This window comes from Oncorhynchus gorbuscha, linkage group LG16 (genome assembly GCF_021184085.1).
Source record: "Oncorhynchus gorbuscha isolate QuinsamMale2020 ecotype Even-year linkage group LG16, OgorEven_v1.0, whole genome shotgun sequence".
In the NCBI taxonomy this organism is placed as follows: Eukaryota; Metazoa; Chordata; class Actinopteri; order Salmoniformes; family Salmonidae; genus Oncorhynchus; species Oncorhynchus gorbuscha.
The window spans coordinates 20153436-20178976 of record NC_060188.1 but is presented as its reverse complement, the minus strand read 5'-3'; the positions used below and the strand labels follow the sequence as shown (position 1 = coordinate 20178976).

At 44.4% G+C, this 25541-nt stretch overlaps 1 protein-coding gene across 3 annotated transcripts in view; it reads right to left on the bottom strand.

Moving 5' to 3' along the window:
* LOC123998777 (protein shisa-8-like) overlaps positions 1-25219 on the bottom strand; it is a 90145-nt gene extending 64926 nt beyond the window's left edge. For all 3 annotated transcript variants that reach the window (XM_046303909.1, XM_046303910.1, XM_046303911.1), the window contains exon 1: positions 22414-25219. In XM_046303909.1, coding sequence (XP_046159865.1) covers positions 22414-22955 — 542 coding nt within the window. In that variant the 5' untranslated portion in view covers positions 22956-25219. The remainder of the gene's footprint in view (positions 1-22413) is intronic.
* Positions 25220-25541: the final 322 nt, after the last annotated feature.

The following is a 25541-nucleotide window of genomic DNA, read 5'->3' as shown; positions in this document are numbered from 1 at the left end:
CACCAGTTAGTGTCTGTCTTTCTGGCTAGTTTCTGTCTTTCTCACTCATTACCTTTGTTTCATCCATCTCCTACTTGGCTAAAGCATTTCTCTCTCTTTCTCATCCTCTCTCTGTTTTCTTTCTCTCGGGCGTTGCTGAGGGTGCAGTTATTGTGGAGTGCTGGTTGTTCCACCTTCTCAACACAGCTGTCAGCTCTCTGAACCCGTATTCGAACCCCCCAGGACTGTCACATCTCCTAGCTAATGTAAAGATGTAAAGGGATGATGTGATTTGATGTGAGAACATTGCAACACTTTTCAGAAAAATTCCCAGAGCCCTCTCTTAGGCTCAGACATTACAAGGGCAAGGAAATGTTTACACCACGATGGCAGCCAAATGCCCTGGCGAATCCCATGCACAGATACATTCCCATGCACAGCCAATCGGGATCTGTCTCTTTTATCATAAGAACCTGGGGAAAGGGTTTGGTTGGATGAGCCAGTGTTCCTCAAACACAATTCTCGGGGCTGACAGAACTATTTCCCTGGGTGTTGTTTCAAACATTACGTTCTCACTGCCAGAATGTTACAAAGGAAATTGTGTTAGATAGCTCTGCCAGTCCTACTGCATTGGTCAAATGTCAACTACTTAGAAAAAAGCTTGGATTGTATGGCTTTGTACATTTCAAAAAGCCCTTGTAGTTTGTCACTGAAGATGTTCATTGAGGAATTAGTCTGTTTAGTCTCTCTCTTTCTCTCTCTTTCTCTCTCTCTCTCTCTCTCTTTCTCTCTCTCTTGTTCTCTTTCTCTCTCTCTCGTTCTCTCGTTCTCTCGTTCTCTCGTTCTCTCGTTCTCTCTCTCTCTCTCTCTCTCTCTCTCTCTCTCTCTCTCTCTCTCTCTCTCGCACACATTGTGCCACTGTTAAGAGAGGGGGAAAGCTTGTTTTCCAGATTCGATACATTACAGGGGTTATCTTGAGGTTGCGTCAGATAGGGCCACAGATGAGATTAATTTGCAGTTTAATTACTTAAAATGGATTGTGTGCTGTAATACAAGAAAGGAAATGAATCGATTAATGAATTAAAGATAACCATAAAGTTTTGTGCTCCCTCATCAGCAGTAGTGTGTCAGCAGAAAGGAGAAAAGTTAAGTTGGGAAAGTTTAAGTTCGACCTTAGGGGCTTTACTGTATGAGGCAAGATCCTGGAATTTCTTGAGGCAAATCATTTCTATTTCCTCCATATGCTGGTTGGTCGGTCCTGATGATGATGACTTCTGTAGTACTGCAGTGTCTGAGGTTTCCACAGGGTTGACTTGTCAGTTGCTATGAGGGACATTTGAAGGGAACGAACACGTGAAAACATGGACAGGTGGAAACTCAGCACTTACTGGGCTGGTAAAATTCATAATGGTTACAAATCGAAAGAGCTTAAAGCCTCTGTGCAAATGTGTTTTTTGGCGCACCAATTAAATATGGATGGTAATTACATCAAATTGATAATAATCTATCCATCATCTTCTCAACCAAGCGCAAATCTTGGCTGTGCGCAATCATTGATTATTCAGTGGTTTATGGAAAAAGATGATCTTAAATCATGTTCACACAGCATGTCAACTTAAAGGGAAACATGTTGCCCTTAATTAAACCATTACTATTCAGTAAAGTAATTATTACGATTGTCTTGTATTAATTAGAGATGTATAAGCCTCGAACCATCCTTTTGAAAGTCCCCCCAACTAGGTTCTCACGCTACATTTATATGGAGACTTGATTACACACAGGTGGATTGTATTTATCATCATTAGTCATTTAGGTCAACATTGGAACATTCAGAGATCCTCACTGAACTTCTGGAAAAAGTTTGCTGCACTGAAAGTAAAGGGGCTGAATAATTTTGCACGCCCAATTTTTCAGTTTTTGATTAGTTAAAAAAGTTTGAAATATCCAATAAATGTCGTTCCACTTCATGATTGTGTCCCACTTGTTGTTGATTCTTCACAAAAAATACAGTTTTATATCTTTATGTTTGAAGCCTGAAATGTGGCAAAAGGTCGCAAAGTTCAAGGGGGCCGAATACTTTCGCAAGGCACTGTAGTTAAGTTACACTGAGTTAAGTTTGTGAGTTGCTTCACTCATTGATGGATGCTACAGTGTAGTGCACGCAGGTTTGCAGAGTAAAATGAATTAGACTGTAGTAAGGTCTGATACTCAAAGCTGGATTCCTCTGGTATTGTTCAAGCATGAATCCAATTATGCTAATGATAACTACTGTTGTGATTTCAACCATCTGTAGCTAATTGTTTAGTTTCTTGCTGATGCACTACACAAGAACAAAGGCATGAGGCAACGCTACTTCTATTACTTTTCTTAGATCTGGGCTCTGGGATCGGCATGAAGGTCCTGTTACTCTGAGATTGTATCATCACCCTAGTGGAGGCAGTGGAGGTTCAGGTTGGAGTTGAAGCCTACCCATCTCCTCTGCACTCCCTGTGGGTGGTAAGGGTGAGGCCTGCCTATCTCCTCTGCAACCCTGTGGGTGGTAAGGGTGAGGCCTGCCTATCTCCTCTGCACTCCCTGTCGGGGTAAGGGTGAGGCCTACCTATCCTCTGCACTCCCTGTGGGTGGTAAGGGTGAGGCCTGCCTATCTCCTCCGCACTCCATGTGGGTGGTAAGAGTGAGGCCTCCATAACTCTCCACTCTCCATGTGTGGTAAGGGTGAGGTCTCTTTATCTCCTCTCAACTCCCCATGGGTGGTAAGGGTGAGGACTCTGTCTCCTCCACTCCCTGTGGGTGGCAAGGCCACAATCAAAGTGAGTGTATTAGTTCATTACCACCAGACAGCTGGAGCCTACTGAGCAGAAGAGGCCTGCTGTGACCCCCTGCAGTCTCAGCCAGGAGCCAGGGTGTCTCACTGTTTACCTCTAGCTGCTGTCCACTACTGCACAGTACAGTAAAATAGAATATAATTCAGATTTAATCATTTTGTTTATTGTCCTTTCAAGGCGGAAATTGCAGAACACTTCTGCATGTTTATATCACCTTTACTGTCCACTGCTCTGGGGTATGTTTGAAACCCTTTGTTCTTGTCACACCAGTGTGACCAGTGCCACACCACTGTCACACCAGGTTAGTGTGTTTTTGCTTGCCTCTACCATCCACCACTACCTATAGTGTTTGTTATTACGCTTTGTCTTATTTCTACGTGGGGTTTTATCTGCGGCACCCCACCTCGTGTTCAGTCCACCGGGGTTATTATGAGGACACCCCACTGAGTCACCCCCAAATCCCACTGAGGGTGTGCTGCCGAGGCTAACAAGAAAAGTTTCCCAAACAAAAAGATAAAATAAACCCTCCAGCGCAGAAAACTAATTCTGGACTGCATGGTGCGACAATGGCTTGGTTCACATTATTTCACTCCCTAAGTGATTTGATTTGATTTGAAGTGCCATCATAGAGCCCAACAGCCAGCTTCACTCACCAGGCGTAAAAGTTGAGTCATTTTGTACACATTCCTCATCTGGAGCTCTGCTCTTTCTTTGTCTTGGTGTTCTAGGCTGACAGAACCAACAGCTCTCCCTCAACCCTGTCTCCCTTGATCAACAATTCAGGCTGTGTCTCCATGGTGCTCGCTAAGGGAGGGATGTAGTAGCATAAATGACACCCTGTGTTTTGGGTACTGAGTCTCCCACCCCGCGGTGCTCAGAGCCGAGTTCCCTCTCAACCAGGGAGGCTGACGCTGTAGCTACCACTGCCAGATAGTGAGCCCCACCAGTATTAGTGCCTGCAGCTGCCTGCCACTGTCTTCCCTACTTTGGTATTGGACGCGACAGCTGCCAAATAGTGCCTCTTAGCATGGCTGTGTGACTATGCCAGGGTATGTTTATGTTTGTATTTGGGTGGGCATGACTGTGCTGTCTGCAGTGGCCTAGTTCCCTTCTATAGTGTGTGTGTGTGTGTGTGTGTGTGTGTGTGTGTGTGTGTGTGTGTGTGTGTGTGTGTGTGTGTGTGTGTGTGTGCACTGTATGTGGGTGGGTGGGCATGACTGTGCTGTCTGCAGTGGCCTAGTTCCCTTCTATAGTTTCTGAAGCTACTTCTCCAAAACACACACACACACACACCATTTGTTACACCCTTCATCATTCCTAGGATGAAAAGTACCTCATTCACATTCAACCATTGGATAGGCTGGACTCTGGAGGAGCACCTCTTAGATCAAGCTTGGCTTTGGGCAAAGATGTCATGGGAGCTAGGGTTGAATATATTCCCTGTATCTTACCAATGTTCCATTCCGAGAATAAATTACATTTCTCCCGGGAAACCCGATATTTTCCACCAAAACCGAAAGTGTAATTCAAAAGCATTATAAAGCATATAAATAGTTTGATAGAACATTCTTGCCTGATGCTACCTGAGCCTGATGAGCCAGACATGAAATACATTTTATGAGCGCTACATTAACAACATTTAATGAGCCCAAAATAATAAAAATCACAAGTGATTGTGCCATTAACCCAATACATAGGCCTATATGAAATAGACTACTGCTCATTATGTACGACATAAAAAACATAAAAGCCCATAGATAGCTGTATGCTCTCTTGGGTAAATACATGCAACTAGCTCCAGTAGGCTAATCTGTTTGAGTGTGAACTGTATTACTGTACTGTATTGTATTATATGGACTGGAATTACACACCTCGTTCAACCCATGATAAAGCAGGGAGAGAACATGCAATTCTGGTGCAGCACATCTGGCCTACAAAGTTACAATTATAGGCTAGCGAAAATTATTTAAATGTCTAAATTTAACAGGGCCTATTTGTATAATTCATAATATTTCCCCTAATGTTATTAGCCTACTTCCTCTTTCTCTCTCTATTGTTACATCATTCCTTCATCGCTTTCAACAGTTAAATGGAATATGTTTTGTTGTCCTTATCGTCATCATTCTAAAGGCATGCTTGAATAATATGGGACTAGAATTAAATGCAGAAGGCTTTACAGTAAAAAAAAACAAGGTGACCCCGAAAGCCAGCTGGAGATGGGTAAATTAGATGCTGCAGCAAATGAAGGCCTACCTGTCACTAGAAAAAAAGTGACCGTGGTGAGATGAGGTCTACATGCATTATGAACTGCTCTCAATACTGTCCCCACCCTGAGCGTTGATGATTCAACATGTAGAGGCCTTAGAGAAGACAGATTTAGACATCACATATCATTCAAGTTCCATTTCACGCTTGCTTTTCATATAAATCATTTATTATAATTGACCTGTTTCTCACAGTTATTTATCCCAGGAAAGGGGAGTGGTTTTTGGGCAGTAAATCGTGGTACCCGGGTTCCTGCCATTCAACCCAAATGGGAGATAATTCATTTCAACCACTGACTCCTACTCAAATGAAAGTTGGGTCTTTAGGACACACAGACCCTCTCCCAGGGATACAGTCATCCCAGGAGGACACACTAAGGTCCACATGGCCCTATCTAAGTGACGCCACAGACTGGCCGTCTTCTGACCATCATCCCCATGACAACCTGCCCCAGCACATAGCCTTATCGCTTCCTGACCCATCATCAGCTCTATCACACACATCCATCTCCACTGTATGGACAAGTGATCAATGTCGCCCCTGACATTTTCCTATGGATCTGTTCCAGGCCCATACTGGCCGTGTCATGCCTAAGATGTCACTGTATATTACCCACCTGCCACGGGGCTCAGGGTTTTGATGACTTAACAATAGCATCGTTCCATTCGCCATGTCAATGTAATGGCCCTGTAATAGCCTGGCTAACGAACCTGTTTTTGACTGCAGGGACACATGGCGTAGTGGCCATGTGCTCTGCTGAGTGCTGTGGCTGTTCCCCGTTCCCTGTGTCCGGCCCGCTTGGTCCATCCCCATTTCATAAAGCCCATTTAAAGCTGATTGTTATCAGTCTCCTGCATGGGATCAGGGGGATGTTTTGTCACGCCGCGTATCATAATGAATGTTGGGAGAGCAAATAGCGGTGTTCCTAAATGCTCTGTGGTGATTTATTACGCCTCTCACAGGGGAATCTCACATATCTAATTAGTCATACCTCTGTCCTGACCCTCCTGCCATCAACACACAGACACATTCAAAATCCTATTGTCCATAACCCCGTAACCTAACCCTAACATTAACCCTAACGTTAATCCCTAACCCTAAGTCTTAAATCTATCGTTAACCCTAAGCCTAACTTTAACCCCAACCCTAAACCTAACCCTTAAGCTTACAACAGCGTATGAAAGAATTCAAGCCATGAAAAAATGTCCAGACTTTTCAAAATTGTTTTCCTACCTTGCCAGGACATTCTGGTGACTTGTCAGGACATTGTAGTCCTAATAATGTAGGAAAACATGTACACACACACACACACACACACACACACACACACACACACACACACACACACACACACACACACACACACACACACACACACACACACACACACACACACACACACACACACACACACAGCCACCACTAACATTGAGTGGCTGCTGCCAACACACTGTCATTGACACTGACCCAACTCCAGCCATTTTAATAATGGGAATTGATGGGAAATGATGTAAATATATCACTAGCCACTTTAAACAATGCTACCTTATATAATGTTACTTACCCTACATTATTCATCTCATATGCATATGTATATACTGTACTCTACATCATCGACTGCATCCTTATGTAACACATGTATCACTAGCCACTTTAACTATGCCACTTTGTTTACTTTGTCTACACACTCATCTGATATGTATATACTGTACTCGATACCATCTACTGTATGCTGCTCTGTACCATCACTCATTCATATATCCTTATGTACATGTTCCTTATCCCCTTACACTGTGTATAAGACAGTAGTTTTGGAATTGTTAGTTAGATTACTTGTTGGTTATCACTGCATTGTCGGAACTAGAAGCACAAGCATTTCGCTACACTCGCATTTAACATCTGCTAACCATGTGTATGTGACAAATAAAATTTGATTTGATTTGACACACACACACACACACACACACACACACACACACACACACACACACACACACACACACACACACACACACACACACACACACACACACACACACATAAGCTCATAGCTTGCACACACACACACACAGGTGGGTATACCTCATACAATACATAAGATCAAAGTATTTCCATGCATGTACAGAGTTAGGATACTCTCAGAATACAGAATGTCACAATGTTTATTCAAATACACCCACACATATGAGTACACTTTCCTCTAAGCACTTTACCCAAAAGCCAAAATAAACACTTCAATGCTTTTCACGAACAATAAAATAACTTCCCTCCTGCAGTGCAGAGTGAAATCAAATGATGCATCTTATGAGCCCCCACATTCAGCCTCGCTGAGCAAAGGATGACTCCAACTTTCCGCCATTATTAATGCATGGGGGCTTGAATGGAGCCATGTGTCGTCTGCGGCTGGCCTTGTGGGACCGAAGCCAATGTCCGTCACTTCATGTCAGTCACTGCGCACTGAGTGTACTTTGGTGTTCGATAACGCTCTATTGGAAAATATGAGACCTTAGACAGTGTTTCACTGACAGCCAGGAGCTCGTCTGATTTGTGGATCTACTCAGTGAGCAACAGCAAACCAACAGAGACAGTGAGGGGTTGAAATATTGTTTCCTGGGGACAAGCACTGCCATCCATCTTTTGAGGCTTGAACACAGAAACTATACAGAGGAATACATACGAGGGCACAGCCATTATGGCTCTGATGTGGACACTGTACTCAAAGATGCCAACAGATGAATGACATTTAAGGCCTCACTGCAGAAACTGGGTTTAAGCATGGACGCAGGTGCAAATCCATAATGGTTCCAGTGTGGAGCAGTCATGCACAATCTTCCATTTACCTTCTGTGGAGACCCACCTGCTTACACATGCACACACAAACACACGTGTTCATAATAATTGATTCTGTGTGCACTTCACACAAATATTGGCAATGCACCACTTACATAAATACACCAGCCGGAGACCTATGAAGTCATGGTTGCTAATGTGTATACACACACACACACACACACACACACACACACACACACACACACACACACACACACACACACACACACACACACACACACACACACACACACACACACACACACACACACACACACACACACACACACACACACACACACACACACACACACACACACACAGATGGGTATACCTCTCACAATACATAAGATCAAAGTATTCCCATGCATGTACAGAGTTGGGATATTCTCAGAATACAGAATGTCATGATTTTTATTCAAATGCACCCACCCAAATACCAATGTGAGGGGGAGAAATAGTGTGAGCATACTCAGGACAATATCCTATTGCATATTACACTCACATCAAATTGTTGCTTCTCATTTTTCCTAATAGCAAAAACATGCCTTATCTGAATACTCTTTCTACATGAGTGAAAGTGTATCTACTGGGTGGGTCACATCAATGACTGTAATTTTTCAACCTGTCCAACCTTTCTCTCTCTCTCTCTCTCTCTCTCTCTCTCTCTCTCTCTCTCTCTCTCTCTCTCTCTCTCTCTCTCTCCCTTCCCCACTCTCAGGTCTTCCATGCAGTCCTTGAGCTATGTCCACTGACTGTATCGGTATGCTACAGTCATTCAGCAATTAAATTGAGTATCCGTCCTCTGTGTGACTCCATTCCCCTCATAGTGACTGATTGGCATGACAATAATATTCATGCCTTGACAAATGAGTTTAAAGAGACAATAACAGAACGCCACGGGAGAGAAAATGTAGCCATGAAAAATGAACATCCACCAAATAACCTCTGATAACATGCCAATTAACCTCTATCTCCTTCTATAGTTAATCTCCACGTTCCCACAGACCCTCCCTCTCTCTCCCTTTCTCATGCTCTCTCTCTCTCCCTCCTTCCCTGTTACGTGTGCTGTTTAGCTGCGCTCAGCTTCACCTGTCAGCTTGGATCAGGGCTCTCTGGAGCAGCAACATGACAAACTGGCCTCTGATTCACACACACACACACACACACACACACACACACACACACACACACACACACACACACACACACACACACACACACACACACACACACACACACACACACACACACACACACACACACACACACACACACACACACACACACACACAGAGGACATTATTGGGCAAACTTCACTCACTCACAGACAAACACACACTCACAGATTTGGCCTTTTACACACAGAAACATACATTGGCTTAAAAAGTTGTCCATTTCTACAGAGGCACACAAAGACATAGTTTTAGACAGATGTGGCAGCAAACTGTAGGATCATTAAAGAGTTAGACATATGCATACCTACATTCCTACATTTTGCACACATATTTTGTGTACTGGCATCTACTGTATACTGTAAAACATACATTTAACAAGCAACGCTTAAAGTCAAGATGTGTGAAGGCAGCTGGTACATTTTGTTCTATGGCAGGCATGGCCACTCACAGCCAGGAGATCATAAAGCAATCACTTTAGTGCTTTAAAATGCTAATATATGCAATATCCTGCTAAAGGGGCTGAACCAGCTTTACCATACTCCCCCACTCACTCTGTCTGTTTGTGTCAAATATCCCAGAGCACACCCCCTCCTCTATATCTCTCTCTCTCTCTCTCTCGCTCTCTCTCTCTCTCCTGCCATTCCCTTTTCATCTCCTTGTCCCTCACTCCATCTCTTTCATATTATCGCTCGTTCTTTCATTTCTTATCTTTCTCTCTCCTTCCTTTCTCTCTTCCTCTAAGTGATGACTGTCCCACCTGCTAAGCCGTTGATAATGTATCCCGTCATTAAGGGGATTTATGGCTAGTCCCTCCCGCAGCATGCTGACATCTCCCACTCACAATCAATACTCCTTTATGCAGTCTTCTCGCAGGGCTGTCCTGCTGTTTACCCAAACACAACTCTTCGTAGCCAGGGTCAGCTCACACATCCTCTCACACCCACACCCAAATATTCAACCAAACGCACAGAAACACACTTACAGACGGCTAAACCAAACTGGGCCGAGGCCAGCCCAGCCAAGCCAGACAGAGTCATTTGGGCCAACGGTCCCCAAGCTCATAAAGAGGTGGCCAGCCCAGCGTGTCAGGCGGCACAGACAGCACATACACAATTGTCAAGTGCTCTGCGTCACACGGAGCGAGGGATCACGGTTAGAGCAGTGGTTAAATAAAACGGCACCGCTGGCAGAGGAGCAGTTCATATGCTTTGGTCTAGTGACCTGCTGTAATGCAGAGCATCCATCTGTTTGCTGAGGAGACATGGTGTATTTGTATTTTTGGTGTGTGTGTCTGTGTGTGCGAGCGTGCGTGCACTTTAATAATGTGCGCGTGACGACTGTGTACGTAAGTTGTGTGCATGTTAATTTGCATGAAGGTGCTGTATTTGTCCAGTGATTTAGTGTTGTGTGTTTTTCTTCCTGCGTGTTTTTGTGTTTGCCCCCGTGTCAAACTAAGTGAGCACATCATACACTCATCGCTCTTCAGGGCTGCAGACGTCAGAAAGAGTTTTGGGAGGAAGCAAAGAGACACGCTACATCAGACAAGAGACGGAAAAAAGAGCCACTCAAAATGGGAGGGGAAGGAGGGACTTGTTGTTTTTACACGTGCCGCAGTATTGTCTGCTCATGTTTGTGGTGGCGAGGGTATTTGGAGCAGATGGAATGCACTGGGATGAGAGTAGAAAACGATCATGTCTGTCGAGCCACACAACAGACACTTCCTGTTTTCGTACAGACTTGTACAGTCTTTGCACCTGCCAGAAACCGAGGATTGGTTTTGAATTGAAGGCTGCGGCATCTAGAGGAGGACGGCTCTCAGAAGTGTGTGAACAGGGTGGTGTGGAAGACAAGAGGGCTTTTTTGAAAAGTCTCCCACTGCCAGAGAAAGAAACAGAGCAGTCCTTCTCATGGTTTATCATTATATTTCCTGCGGAGGGCAGATCTATGTGCTCCGAATGCGAATGCCCCGCAACGCATGTCAGGGTGACTCACATTCTTTTTGATGCCTTGTGAACGTAAGGGGGATCTGGGTAGAAAGGGGGTGAGGGAAGGAGGGGGTGGGGTCGGTGGAGGAGAGGAGGGGGTTAGTCACATTGAGAGCCGGCAGCAAAGGACACAAGACGCACAACTCCTCTTTGGTAATCAAAAAGCATGTGCTTTAGCTCTGCCAAAGAGAGGGAGGAAGAGGAGGAGGAGAGGGAGGAGGCGTCCTCTGGGCTTGATCTCTCATACAGATGTAGGATCTTTCTTTTGAGCCAGTTTGCTACAGCAGGAAAACAATCCTGCACTAACAGGAAATGTGAATTATTGTGTGGATTATAATGAATGGACATTTTTGTAGAGGTTAATGCACTTTTCGTAAGGGGAGAATCAAGTCTGAAATTTGTGGAATTTTGTGGAAATTACAAACTTCAGAAGCCTTTTTAAACCTCAAATACACTACAAGTTTGACATGTTCTCCTGGAACAGAGTGATCAAATTAAAAGTCCTGTCATCTCTCCGATGGTGCTCTCCCTCTCTCTCGTTCTATTCCATTCTCTCTGTATCTAGTCCTCTCTCTTCTTCTCACTGAAGCCAAGTCCCATGTTATGTAACACAGTATCTCTATGTGCTCTTCCATTTAAGGATCAAACAGCAGCATATGCACAATTGGGTTGGCCATGATGCTGTTGGGGTGGGGGGTAATTGGTATAGTTGTACTTGGTCATCTACTCCACATGCAGAATCTCAGTTTTCATGTCACTTCTCATTTACATCTTATTTTTCATTGGGCCAATGGGAGTATTGTATTGTGTCCTGTGTCTAGCTCAAGGGCACATTGTCTCTCTCTCTCTTTCTCTCTCTCTCGTTCTCTTTCTCTCTCTCTCAAACACACTCATACACATACAGCAGCTATCAGTGTGGGAACCCTCTGTCACTGATCTGACTGTTGCGTCATTGTGACACTGTGTCATTGGCTACATTGATATGGCCGCAGAGTAATTAGTATGCATAACACTATTGACAGTACCACTTTTGCTGAACGTCACTGTGTATACAATGTACAATGTACTTCCGGAGTTAGAAAGCAGTATTGTTTATGGCGTGTGAAGGGTAGTGTTTACATAGTATTTTGAATTAAAAGAGTCGAGGTAGTAGTTAGTATTATAATGACAAATCATTAAAGTGAAAATGGTTGTACTTCTAGTAAATTTATTGCAGGTGTATTAGAATATAAAACTTGATTAAAAATACATTCCTGAACACTGCTGAAACCCGTGGGCCCTGTGGTTTTGAGTTGACCCGTGCATCACTATTGAGGAGGTGCTTAAGGATTTAGGTGCAGTGGTGTACAGTGTATTTAATCATTATCACACTAAGGAAGTCTTAATCGTCATTAAGAGCCCTGAAACAGATGAAAGGAGTGATTAAGATCAGAGAGATAGTGTTTTGACCCCTTAACTACATTGAAGCTCTGAGAAGTGTATCAAATTCCTTTTAAACTGAATCCCCAGAAACAGATGCCGTCCGCCCGCCAATCAGATCTCATAAAATACACCACTGGATGGAACCGAGTGCTATTTTTAACCACTTGGATCCCCCATGCTAACGCTTGATTGTCCAGACCTCCTCCATTTGATATAGGAGATATTAGAGATACCTCAAACATAAGTGCCCCCTGGGTGACAAGGGGCCATCTCTGGGAGCGTCTCCAGACCGGCCGGAGGGACTATGATTACCGGGGTTGTATGCACCAGCCGTGGGTTTTCCTGGCCATCAATCACAGTGCACCAAAGCCTCAGCAAACATCAGAGTGAGATCGTGAGGGAAATCTAGTCCAGTCAAGATGAATGACTGCAGCTTTCCAGCAAAAAAGTGACAAACTGCCGGGGTGATTATACCAGACAGACGGGCATTACTCTTCAAGGCCTTTTGAGAGTGGACATCCGCATTCAGGTGAGGCTTTAGGCCTTGAAAGAGAGATTTTGTTGAAGCCTATATATTGAAGCCTACCATTTCTCAATGTGTGCTTTACAGCCCATGCTCCTCTTTCATTCTGTACATTTAGCTTGAAATGAGAACGCGGTACAGTGGACAAAAGATAAATCAGTACCAGTGTACAGATCTAGCCATGGCCGGTCCTACCCCGGGGTCGTTATTCCCTGCAGTGGGGTCAGTCAGTCTCTGGTCTCCCTACACTACAGCAAATTAACCCTAATGGGTCTGTCACTGCGGCCGTTTACACGGCATTTGGTCTCACAAAGGCCTTCAGTCACACTGCTGTCCCTAACACCACCGAAGAGTTCAGGATGAATGAGCAGTGGAGGAGAGGGAGGGAGGGAGGGAGGGAGGGAGGGAGGGGGGGGGGGAGAAACAGATGAAAGGAAAATAAAGAAGCACGCTGCTTTGCCGTTTCCCCCTCGAGGCCCGAGCAGAGTTTCACTGATACTCATCTCTCTCTTGTTTTTTCGTGTGTCTGCTGTGTTTTTTAGGCTCTAGCCGATGGTGTGAACGATAAGGGTCTGAGAGGATGGCGAGAAGGTTGAGGATGGATGGGAGGGTAAACTGATGGGTTTGTGGTTTGCTGGTCAGATAAAGACTGAGGCTCTGATAGTGCTTGGTACTGAGTCCGCTCCAACAAATCGCTACAAGTTAGCTGTTGATGTTCTGTCACTGTGGCTTGGGCACTGTGTCAATCCTCCCTGGTCTTTCCCATTACCCGGCCCAGTCGAGTGAAAACAGGACCCGGGCTGTACTGCATGTCCCAGCCGCCGGTATACACAATCATATGCACTCTCTACACACACACACACACACACACACACACACACACACACACACACACACACACACACACACACACACACACACACACACACACACACACACACACACACACACACACACACACACACACACACACACACACACACACACACACACACACACACACACACACACACACACACACACACACACACACACACACACACACACACACACACACACAGACACACACACACACAGCGGCGGTTTGTAATCCTCACTATTTGCAAAGCCTACATTGAATTATTACTGTAGTGTTATGTGTTACTATGCACATGTCCCATCTACTCAAACGGCTTGTCTCACAACGAAAAATACAGTATTTTAGCAGTTAGTCTCTAGTTACGTAAACAAAAAGCCTAATATCAAGAGTTATCTACTGACATTCAAATTCAAGTCAAAACCACGTTGTAGTACAGTTTTAGTACATGTCATGTCTTATTTGTGCCGATATCTATGCTGTGTTAGTTTGTCTTTAGGATAATGTGTGTGAGAGGTAGCTTTGGGATAATGCAGCAACAATTGAGCTGTGGTCCTCAGTATTCTGCAGCTCTCACTGTGAGGCTCTGCACTGGGGTGTGGTGTGTCCTTCTAAGTGATGTCACTCCCACAAAGCCTGGGATGTGTGGTTGTAAGATAAAACGTTCTGGGGTTGTTTCTGTATAAAATCTCGGTGTAGTAAAACTGGGAGCATTTAACAGTGTCTAGCAGTGGAGGCTGCTGAGAGGAGAACAGCTCATAATAAAGGTCTGGAACGGAGCAAATGGAATCAGACCATTCCACCTATTCCACTCCAGTCATTACCACGGCCTGTTCTCCTCAATTAAGGTGCCACCATCCTCCTGTGGTGTCTAGGTGTTCTAGAGCTTATTAGTGTTAGCAGATAGTTTGAGTTGAGTTTTATTGGACTATAACACATTTGGTTTTTGTATTGTATGTTCATGTGCGCGCGTGTGTGTGTATGTGTGGATAAGACTGTAACTAATGCTGTGCACATAGCACATCTGAGCGTCCCCGCCTGCACTCATTACCTACCCCCTTGGGGGGGTCCCAGTCCCACCGTATCCAGGACACACCTAATGCAAAATCCACTTTGGAGCAGCAGCCTCTCCCATCTCTCCTGACTGCTTTACGGACCGCTCCCCCGACCTGATCTGGAGCGACAGACAGAGCACAGGGGGCCACCAGAAAGGGGTGGGAGAGTAGGATGAAGGGAGTGAAGGGACAGGACCATTTGAAGTGTGGAGTGATACTCCAGAAAAGGCTAAAGGAAAAGCCTGGGGACCACCTGCTGTCAAAAGTGTTTTGTGTGTGTGTGTGTGTGTGTGTGTGTGTGTGTGTGTGTGTGTGTGTGTGTGTGTGTGTGTGTGTGTGTGTGTGTGTGTGTGTGTGTGTGTGTGTGTGTGTGTGTGTGTGTGTGTGTGTGTGTGTGTGTGTGCAGGCATATGAGTTTGTGTGCATACATCAGGGCTTGACATTACATTTTTTAGTAGGACAGATTTTTTACTTGTTCAAAAATGTAGGCGACACTGCCTGTTAGGCTTCAATATGCAAAGAACCCGTCTCAAAATACAACAGTGCCCCTTTAAGGCTCTCCTGGAGGATGGTTGGCCACACTTGGAAGCCTATAAAATATTGCAACATTACGATTACAACCAGGGCTCAAAATGAAGGGCGTCCCGTCATCCCTGGACAATAGAAATATGTCTACGGTTCAGACTCTGGGACAGTTTTGGGATGACACATCCAAAATTCATACAACCACTGCACATTAAGAAATGAAAAAAAAACAATGAGGCTGATGCAACAGATCACAACGTGTAGCTTAAAATGTTGATAGAATTGTAATTTCTTAATTTTATTAGCTCAACAATGAGCACATGACTGTAGACTATGTGTGAATGTTCCAAAATGCAACCAGGAAAACACTGTTCTCAAAAGTGCATGTGACAGAGATGAAAATATCCATTAGAAATGAAGAAAGAGGGGAGCTCTAAAGATGCATCAACTAGCATGGGTTAGGGTAGCTTGGGGCGAAATGCCCCCCTTAAAGGAAAGGTTCACCCATTTTGGATACGATATTGTTTTTGCTCGTCTCTGAACGATGTTCTATCGATTTCCTGGGTCATTTCATGTTTTCATGTGTATTGGCATTCGAGCATGCAGGAATCTGTCCGGTATGACATAGCACTGTGATAAAGTCACTCCCACTACACTGGAAGTTAATAGGAATACGACTTTTAGATCGTGAAAACGTCTATCATTCATGTCAGATTTCAATGCTGGCCAATATCAGAACTCAGGAGCAAGCCTTCTCTGGAATAAGCCATTGAACATATTTTTGTGATATTCCTACCTCAAGAAATTTCTAATTTAGGGTCTAGCACATTTATCCTAATTGTCTGCCTCTTTAGTCTAGGGTGCGTGGAAAGGAGATAGGAATCCAATGTATATTGCCCCGCCCCACCCATTCACGTTGTCATGCTGCTAAGCTAATCGCCACGCAATCCCTTCTCAAAGTCAGTGTGCATGCCGATGTGCCTATTTTCCTCGAAAGTACATAATATCACAATTCCATAGCTATATGATATTACAGATAGCAAGTTAATTATCTTACATAATATTTGTAATGTTGTACCTCTTGTTGTGCTAATGTTGGGTTTTTGAGAAAAACTCCCTAGAACATGAATAAAATATTTGAATATTATTCCAATGTTGGCTTCTTATCCAATTCTGATTGGAGTAATTAATTGATTTTGTCCATTTGGACAACTTATCTACACTGAGTATACAAAACATTAAGAATACCTGCTCTTTCCATGAAATAGACTGACCAGGTGAATCTAGGTGAAAGATATGATCCCTTATTTATGTCACTTGTTAAATACAATTGAATGTGTACCATTCAGAAGGTGAATTGGAAAGATAAAATATTTAAGTGCCTTAGAACAAGGTATGGTAGTAGGTGCCAGGCGCACTGGTCTGTGTCAAGAACTGCAATCCTGCTGTGTTTTTCACACTCAACAGTTTCCTGTGTGTATCAAGAATGGTCCACCATCCAAAGGACATGCAGCCAACTTGACACAACTGTGGGAACCATTGGAGTCAATATGGGCACGCTTTTGACACCTTGTAGAGTCCATGCCCTGACGAATTGAGTCTGCTCTGAGGGCAAAAGGGGGTGGGGTGCAACGCAGTATTAGGACGGCGTTCGTAAAGTTTTGTATAGGACAAGCGTTGAGCCCTTATACATGTTAGCAACCATGTCTTTCTTCATAGGTCTCCGGCTGGTGTATTTATGTAAGTGGTGCATTGCCAATGTTTGTGTGAAGTTCACACAGAATCACTTATTATGAACACGTGTGTTTGTGTGTGCATGTGTGCATGTGTGAGCAGGTGGGTGTCCACAGAAGGTAAATAGAAGGCTGTGCATGACTGCTCCTCACGGGAACCAGTTTTTTCCCTCAAGCCGGTCACCTGTTGGCATCTCTGAGTACAGTGTCCACATCAGAGCCATAATGGCTGTGCCCTCGTATGTATTCCTCTGTAGAGTTTCTGTGTTCAAGCCTCAAAAGATGGATGGCAGTGCTTGTCCCCAGGAAACAATATTTCAACCCCTCACTGTCTCTGTTGGTTTGCTGTTGCTCACTGAGTAGATCCACAAATCAGATGAGCTCCTGGCTGTCAGTGAACCACTGTCTAAGGTCTCATATTTTCCAATAGAGCATTATCGAACACCAAAGTACACTCCGTCCGCAGTGACTGACATGAAGTGACGGACAGTGGCCTCAGACAACAGACGACGCATGGCCGCAGACGACGCATGGCTCCATTCAAGCCCCCATGCATTAATAATTGGATAACATTTTATTCTTTTTTCTCTCAGCTAGGCTGAATGTGGGAGCTCATAAGATACATCATTTGATTTCACTCTGCACTGCGGGGGGGTTATTTTGTTGTTCAAGAAAGCATCAAAGTGTTTATTTTGGTTTTTGTGTTAAGTGCGTAATGGAAAATAATAGGGCAGAGAATGTCGTTTTACATATGCATCAGGGACCTCTGTGGAGAAAGAGGTGACGATATTCATCATGTTAAATCCCCCGTTAAAGACTATACTGGAGGAATATACTTCACATCAATTGTTGCCCTTCTAATTTGTGAAGGCAACCACACATAAAAACAAATCTGTTTTCAAATATTTGCATATTTTCTTCTGTCCTTCAAAGCTGGCATTGGTTTTGCCTGATGACTCACCATGAATTTAATTGCACTGCTCTATCGATCACTACATACATTCAGTTTAAATCCTCCATCCTAAAGTCATTTGTGTGACTTCAAAATGAGGGGCCTTGTACAAAACAAATTCATCAGCGATTGGATCGTCTCTAACGGGTCTAACCAATCAGAGTATCACATTTGATAATGCCATCATGTAGGCCGGCTCTGGCCCAACCAATCGTTGTCTGGGACCAATGAAAGCGGTCAGATTTTTTGGGCATTCTAGAAATCGGCGGGGAGGGAGGCAAATCCAGACTCATCGTGGAGAAGAAACATCCGTCGGGCGGAGGGATGTGAATGGGTAGCCAGGCAACCATTGGCTATGAATGATCAAGAGCAGTGGTGGGAATTGTTAGAATAGTATTCTAAGTATTGGCTGTTTAGATTCCTGGTGGGTCAGACTGCTGCCGTGCCCTTGAGGATAACACTTAAGCTCAATTGCTCAAAATGAGCATCCAGCCGCATTAATGGAATAGTGGATTTAAAAAGGTGAGCCACTCACTGATAAGTAAAAGCATCTTGTAAGCACACAGAACATGAAATTACCTTTTTTAAAGCTTGAGACAGAGCTGAAATATCTCACCCTTCAAACTATGAAATGTTCTGTCCTCGGTGAGGGACTAAGCCTGCTGTGCTGCACAAACATGAGCAACCTGTTAGAAACGTCAGGAGCTAATGGCGTGGGCCATAAATCCCCTCCAGTTCGATATCTGAATCTGGAGGGAAACGCAAAGAACTCTCTCCCAACTCATCCACATCAGACTAAGCCATGCACGAGATTAGCTGAGTGGAAGTTGGCTTGGCACATGAATAATTCTCTACCAGAGCAGGAATCAGCACATTAAAGGACATCATATAGAAACCAAAAAAGTGTTAAACAAATCAAAATATATTTCATATTTGAGATTCTTCAAAGTAACCACCCTTTGCCTTGATGACAGCTTTTTACACTCTTGGCATTCTCTCAACCAGCTTCACCTGGAATGCTTTTCCAACAGTCTTGAAGGAGTTCCCACATATGTTGAGCACTTGTTGGCTGGTTTTCCTCCACTCTGTGTTGTCACCTGGAATGTATTTAAATTAACAGGTGAGTTCATTTATGGAATTTATTTCCTTCGTAATGAGATTGAGCCAATCAGTTGTGTTGTGACAAGTTAGGGTTGGTATACAGAATACAGACCCAATTGTTAAAAGACCAAGTCCATAATATGACAAGAACTGCTCAAAAAAGCAAAGAGAAATAGCAGTCCATCGTTACTTTAAGACATGAAGGTCAGTCAATGTGGAAAATGTCAAGAAGTTTGATAATTTTCTTCAAGTGCAGTTGCAAAAACCATCAAGTGCTATGATGAAACTGGCTCTCATGAGAACCTGTCACGCCCTGACCTTAGTTATCTTTGTTTTCTTTATTACTTTGGTTAGGTCAGGGTGTGACGAGGGTGGTTTGTGTAGTTTTTGAATTGTCTAGGGGTTTTGTATGTCTAGGGGTTGTTGTATATCTAGGTTTTTATATGTCTATGGTTGCCTAGATTGGTTCCCAATCAGAGGCAGTTGTTTATCGTTGCCTCTGATTGGGGACCATATTTAGGTAGCCATATTCCTTGGGTATTTGGTGGGTTATTGTCTATGTGTAGTTGCATGTCAGCACTTGTTATTGTAGCGTTTTGTTAATTTGTTATGTGTTCTTTGTTTAATTAAAAGAAGAGGGTATTCTTATCATGCTGCGCCTTGGACTCCTCCATACAACGAACGTGACAGAACCACCACAGGAATGGAAGACCCAGAGTTACCTCTACTGCAGAGAATAAGTTCATTAGAGTTACTAGCCTCAGAAATTGAAGCCCAAATAAATGCTTCACAGAGTTCAAGTAACAGACACATCTCAACATCAACTGTTATAAAAATAACTGTTCAAAGGAGACTGCTTGAATCAGGTTTCATGGTCGAATTGCTGCAAAGAAACCACTACTGAAGGACACCAATAATAAGAGACTTGCGTGGGCCAAGAAACACGAGCAATGGACATTAGACTGGTGGATATGGGTCCAAATTGGAGATTTTTGGTTCCAACCTCCGTGTCTTTGTGAGACGCAGAGTAGGTGAATGGATGATCTCCGCATTTGTGGTTCCTGCCGTGAAGCATGGAGGAGGTGGTGTGATGGTTCTTTGCTGGTGACACTGTCAGTGACTTATTTAGAATTCAAGGCACATTTGACTAGCATGGCTACCACAGCATTCTGCAACGATACGGCAACCCATCTGTTTTGTGCTTAGTATCATTTTGTTTTTCAACAGGACAATGATCCAACACACCTCCAGGCTGTGTAAGGGCTATTTGACCAGGAAGGAGAGTGATGGAGTGCTGCATCAGATGACCTGGCCTCCACAATCACCTGACTTCAACCCAATTGAGATGGTTTGGGATGAGTTGAACCACAGAGTGGAGGAAAAGCAGCCAACAAGTTCTCAACATATGTGGAACTCCTTAAAGACTGTTGGAAAAGCATTCCAGGTGAAGCTGGTTGAGAAAATGCCAAGAGTGTCATTGAGGCAAAGGGTGGCTACTTTGAAGAATCTCAAATATAAAATATATTTTGATTTGTTTAACACTTTTTTTGTTACTACATGATTCCATATGTATTATTTCACAGTTGTGATGTCTTCACTATTATTCTACAATTTAGAAAATAATTAAAATAAAGAAAAAGTATGTGTCCAAACTTCTGACTGGAACTGTACATACTGTATACATCACACTTACATTTTTAAACTTAGGAACATGTCCAATTTAGAAAGGTTGAATTCAATAACATTCAGCTGTTGAAAGACATTTTGAATGATTAAAATCAATTACTCCTTGAATGCACAACAAAACACCAGACATATTCTGTTACACTGTAAGAAAGCTTTACCGCAGGATGCACACACACACACGCACACACGCACACACGCACACACACACACACACACACACACACACACACACACACACACACACACACACACACACACACACACACACACACACACACACACACACACACACACACACACACACACACACACACACACACACACACACACACACACACACACACACACACTGAGAAGCAAATTACAGATACAGTACCCCTGTGATGAGCCACACAGCACAACTAAAGAGAATGGTCTTGAATGTCATTTTCCCACAGACAACTGTCTCCTTCCCTCTAATATATCACAGATCTAAAGGCCCTGTTTCATGTTCATGAAGACATTTGGTTACTTTTCTCATACAAGTGATCATACCCTTTCTGATATCATATCAATCTATTCTCTTCAGCTTAGGCTAAAGAGATACATTCAGGAAAAGCTAAAACACTTTGAAAAGTCATAGTTTATTAAAGTATGTTATTGTTCAAGTAACGTAATTAAAACTATCCCCAGGCATCTCCAATGTTTGTGTGCGTGTTTTAGCCGCCCACAACCTTGAAATTGGGGTCTCAGTGAATCAATGGGCCCAGTGACTGGGTCGACTGGCTGACTGACCTGATTTGGTTTCTCCATGCTGATCAATAAGATACCACCCTCTGCCCCTCTCTCTGTCCCTCTCCCCCCACTCCCCACCCGTTGTAGGATGGCAGGACGCCTTCATCGAGGCTCGTAAAAACCCTGCGCACTACGGTAAATCAGGGGAAATTATGGCTGCCCAGCCTCGCGCTCCAATGGATTTCCCTTCCATTCCCCCCCGCCTTTGTCATTGGGCTCATCAATACAGCAGATGACTCGGGTATTGGAGGCTCCTGTCTCTCTCTCTCACCCCCTCAGCCCTGCAGCTTGTCTCCTCTGAGAAAACAGAACCTGTGAGGGTGTGACTGGGCCCTCTTTTCTCTCAATAATAATACTGGTGTGGTTGAAGTCCCCCTCCCCCAAATTGAGAGATCCGGTAATGACTTGTATTAACGCCATCCCTGTGGTCTCATTCTTAACGACCAATAGTACGGCCAGTCACAACCAGCCCTCCCTTCACTTTCGCTGAACTAGAATTAGCCCTTGGCACTGCGCCAGCCAGCGCATGTCAATAGTCCACCAAAAGCCCCAGCTCCGATTCCCTCACAGTGTACTAGAAGCCATAATCTGGGCTCTCCACAAATAGCTTTACGCAAACACTCCATGGTCACGCCTATTATCGCTTGTGAGAGCACAACCACATCCACCCTGCCCCCCAGCCACCCTGTCCCACTGGCCCATGACCCCTGCTACTCTCTTACCTAGAGTTGGTCATGTCTGTCTGGCCACCTCTGCTCTTCTCCAGGCCCAACTTGGTGAAGATGCCCACCAGCACCATAATGGCCACCACGCCACAGATGATGTAGACGATCATGTGGGTGCGGTCTCGGTCGGGCTCCTCCTGCACCTCAGTGACGGGGGCTGCCGGCTTGCCGGTGTTGGCCCAGACGGGCGTGTCGTAGTTGGAGCAGGACTCCTGCTCCAGGCTGTGCACCTTGAACTGGCAGCAGAAGCGGTAAAAGCAGGAGCCGCAGCAGAACAGGTAGACGCCAGCATTGCAGTTGAACGGTGGGTCCCATTGGCCCATGACATCATAGTAGCCCCGGCAGCGGCTACCTATCATTGGGATGGTCTGGTCCTCCGCCACCGGAGTGGCCAGCGTAGCCTCTGGAGAATTAGAGGTGGCTGCCGTCTGGTTGGTGGCCTGGGCATCTGCCCCAGCCTCTCTAGAGTTCTGACCCAGTGAAGTGAAGCCCAGCAGAAAGCTGAAGGCGAGGCAGATGAGCACAGAATTGGCAGCCATGTTTGATACTTGTGGATGCTGCTTCTGTTCAGTTGCTGAAGTGTCTCAAAGCTGGTGCAGGCCAATAAACACCAACTTCAGAAATGTAGGCTTCTCACTGGCCCCCCAAAAATGACATAAAAATAGCCTTTTAGGTATTTCACACACTAGAGACTTGAAAAGGAGTTGAGCTTTCAATTACTTTGCTGAGAGTTATTACGGCACTCGATTACAGGAGGCTCAGTGTGAAGAAATAAATTGCCATCAAGAAGGGGGATGAGCAAGTAAGTGAAACAAACTAACCCCACATCTCAACCTGCTCCTCACAAATGAGTCCCCAGTGATTCAGTCCCAAACTCAGACACACAGTTCTGGCAGCGTTGCGAAAATACAGCCCTTTTCTGCCAAATGTCAATAGCAGATGTGATCTGAAATCTGGAGCACCTCCAGTTTAGGAGGTGTCACCCAGAAATGAACTGGCCCGTGGCATTTAAAAAAATCTCCCCCCAATAAAGAAAGTGTTATCCGTAAATCAGAGAGATTGGAATCCCAACAGCGCCAGGGGAAAAGCAGATTCCTCAAGGCTCCAAGTTCCTTCCTGTAAACGTCTTCATTTAGGAGAGGGACACACAGATTTTGATAATTGCCCTGCCAAGCATTAATCAATGCTGAAGTGGGGGAAATGGCAAAGCACTGGAACTTCTAGATAATCCACTTGTCATAATCTATAAATATGGGAGTTGTTGATATTCCCCTCTCAGATTATCTTGCCTCGAGCAACTGCCTGGTCTCCAACTGAATGTTCATTTGATTCTTTGTTATTTTTCTTGCAGCCATTTTTAATCCCTTTGCTAAGTGAAACATGATGCTCTCATTCCTTTCCTTTCCAGATGTGCAATTCCAGTTAGATGTTTTCTACAATTGGTCTTCAATATTATATAATGCCAGAAAAAAAGGTATATTGGTTTTTGTTTCCACTCCCTCTAGCGAAAGCACAGCCTGCAGTTCTTCAATATAGTCCTATGAGATCTGAAATGATGATTTAGTCCAGATTTAAAAGAGGTCCTCAGAACTTGAGGCAGGCAGCCTTTCTCACACACACACACTCACGCACGCACACACACACTCTCTCACAGACACACACACACACATTCAAATCCAAAGGCGACAGCGCTCCGTCAGTGTCAATTTGGCTTAATGGGTTTAGAGGGATGGGGGTCCAGTCACTCTCTGTTGTTGTGGGTTTCTCTTGGTGCTGTCGGATCGGCTCCACACCACACCTGAGAGGGATTCTAAAAGGATGGGCTCACCAATACAGCTCTGCTGCCAGACAACTACAACCCCACAAGTGCTACCAAGCAGGGGATAGGGGAATGACAAGGGCAGCGTGCTGAACAATCCCCCCCAGCCTGTGGAGTCTAGTCCAGTCCTCCCTAGTCTACATTTATGAGAAGCTCACTTTTGAGCGAACATGCGGTGTAATTACATTTCTGCGTAGTGTCCCACTTCTTTACTGTAGTCGGTCGTTAGTTGCTTTATTTGTTTTGGTCCCTTCCTTGTTTTCCTTGTCTTCGTTTATTTACCACGACTCCATAATCCCTCTCTGCTGCTTTTTGTTGTTTCTTGCTCTGTGCTTTCTTCTGTCTTCCTCACTTACCTCTCCCTCTTTCAGACACAACTAAAGAGCAGGCTTTCTGCCGTGTTACTGCTGTGAATACAGGAGGGTATTACCGAGCCTGTGGAATGCGGTCCATGCATTCAACACACCCAAGCCTCAACTCCACAGCCTGTTCCAAGGGCAGGATAACTGGAGAGGCGACAACAAAAGGCAATGCAAAATCCTGTTTTCAAGAAGCCCTTCAAAAATGGGACTGCAGCAAAGCTGTTTGTGTTGTTTGTGGTCTTTTATCACGCTCATTTGCAAAAAGCATTAATATGCAACAGTTTTACCAAATGCTGCACATTAAAGCAGTCTTCCAATTGTTATGCAAGGGACCTCAACACAGTCCTTCCCCCAAAGCAGCTTCTGTGAAAACAGGCATAATTTGATATATATGTATAGGAATTTTAGATATATATCACATGTATGTGTTTTCTCTGTTTCTTTGCTTATGGAATTCTCCAACAGAAATTGGATGAAACAGGATAACCAACAGCCAGAGGATGCTTTTTTTCATTCCATCCCCTCTTTGTTTTTCTTCAGAAGTGTATTCCTCTGTTTCCCTTGTCCCTCGCACAGAGCTTCTTTATCCCGTCTCCGTTGATGTTGCACTACTGTGCTCTGGCAGGACTAAATGCTCACACGCTCTCTCCCTCGCTCTCTCTCTCTCGCTATCTCTCACTCGCTCTCGTGAGCGAATGAGCGCACCTCTCTTGGTGACCCCCCCCCCTCTCTCTGTCACTGACACCCTCCTCCCTAGGCTGTGTCCCATGTTTTTTGTACTCTCCCCTTCCAAATCTCTCTCTTTAAATCTTTTCCCGTCTCTCCTACTTTCTCTCGTTCTGCTCTCTTTTCTTTTTTATCCCCAAATTTATTTTTACCCTCTGTCTAACCTTTTGTGTTTACCTTGCCTCCATCCTCTATCCCTATCCATTCCCCCTCTCTCT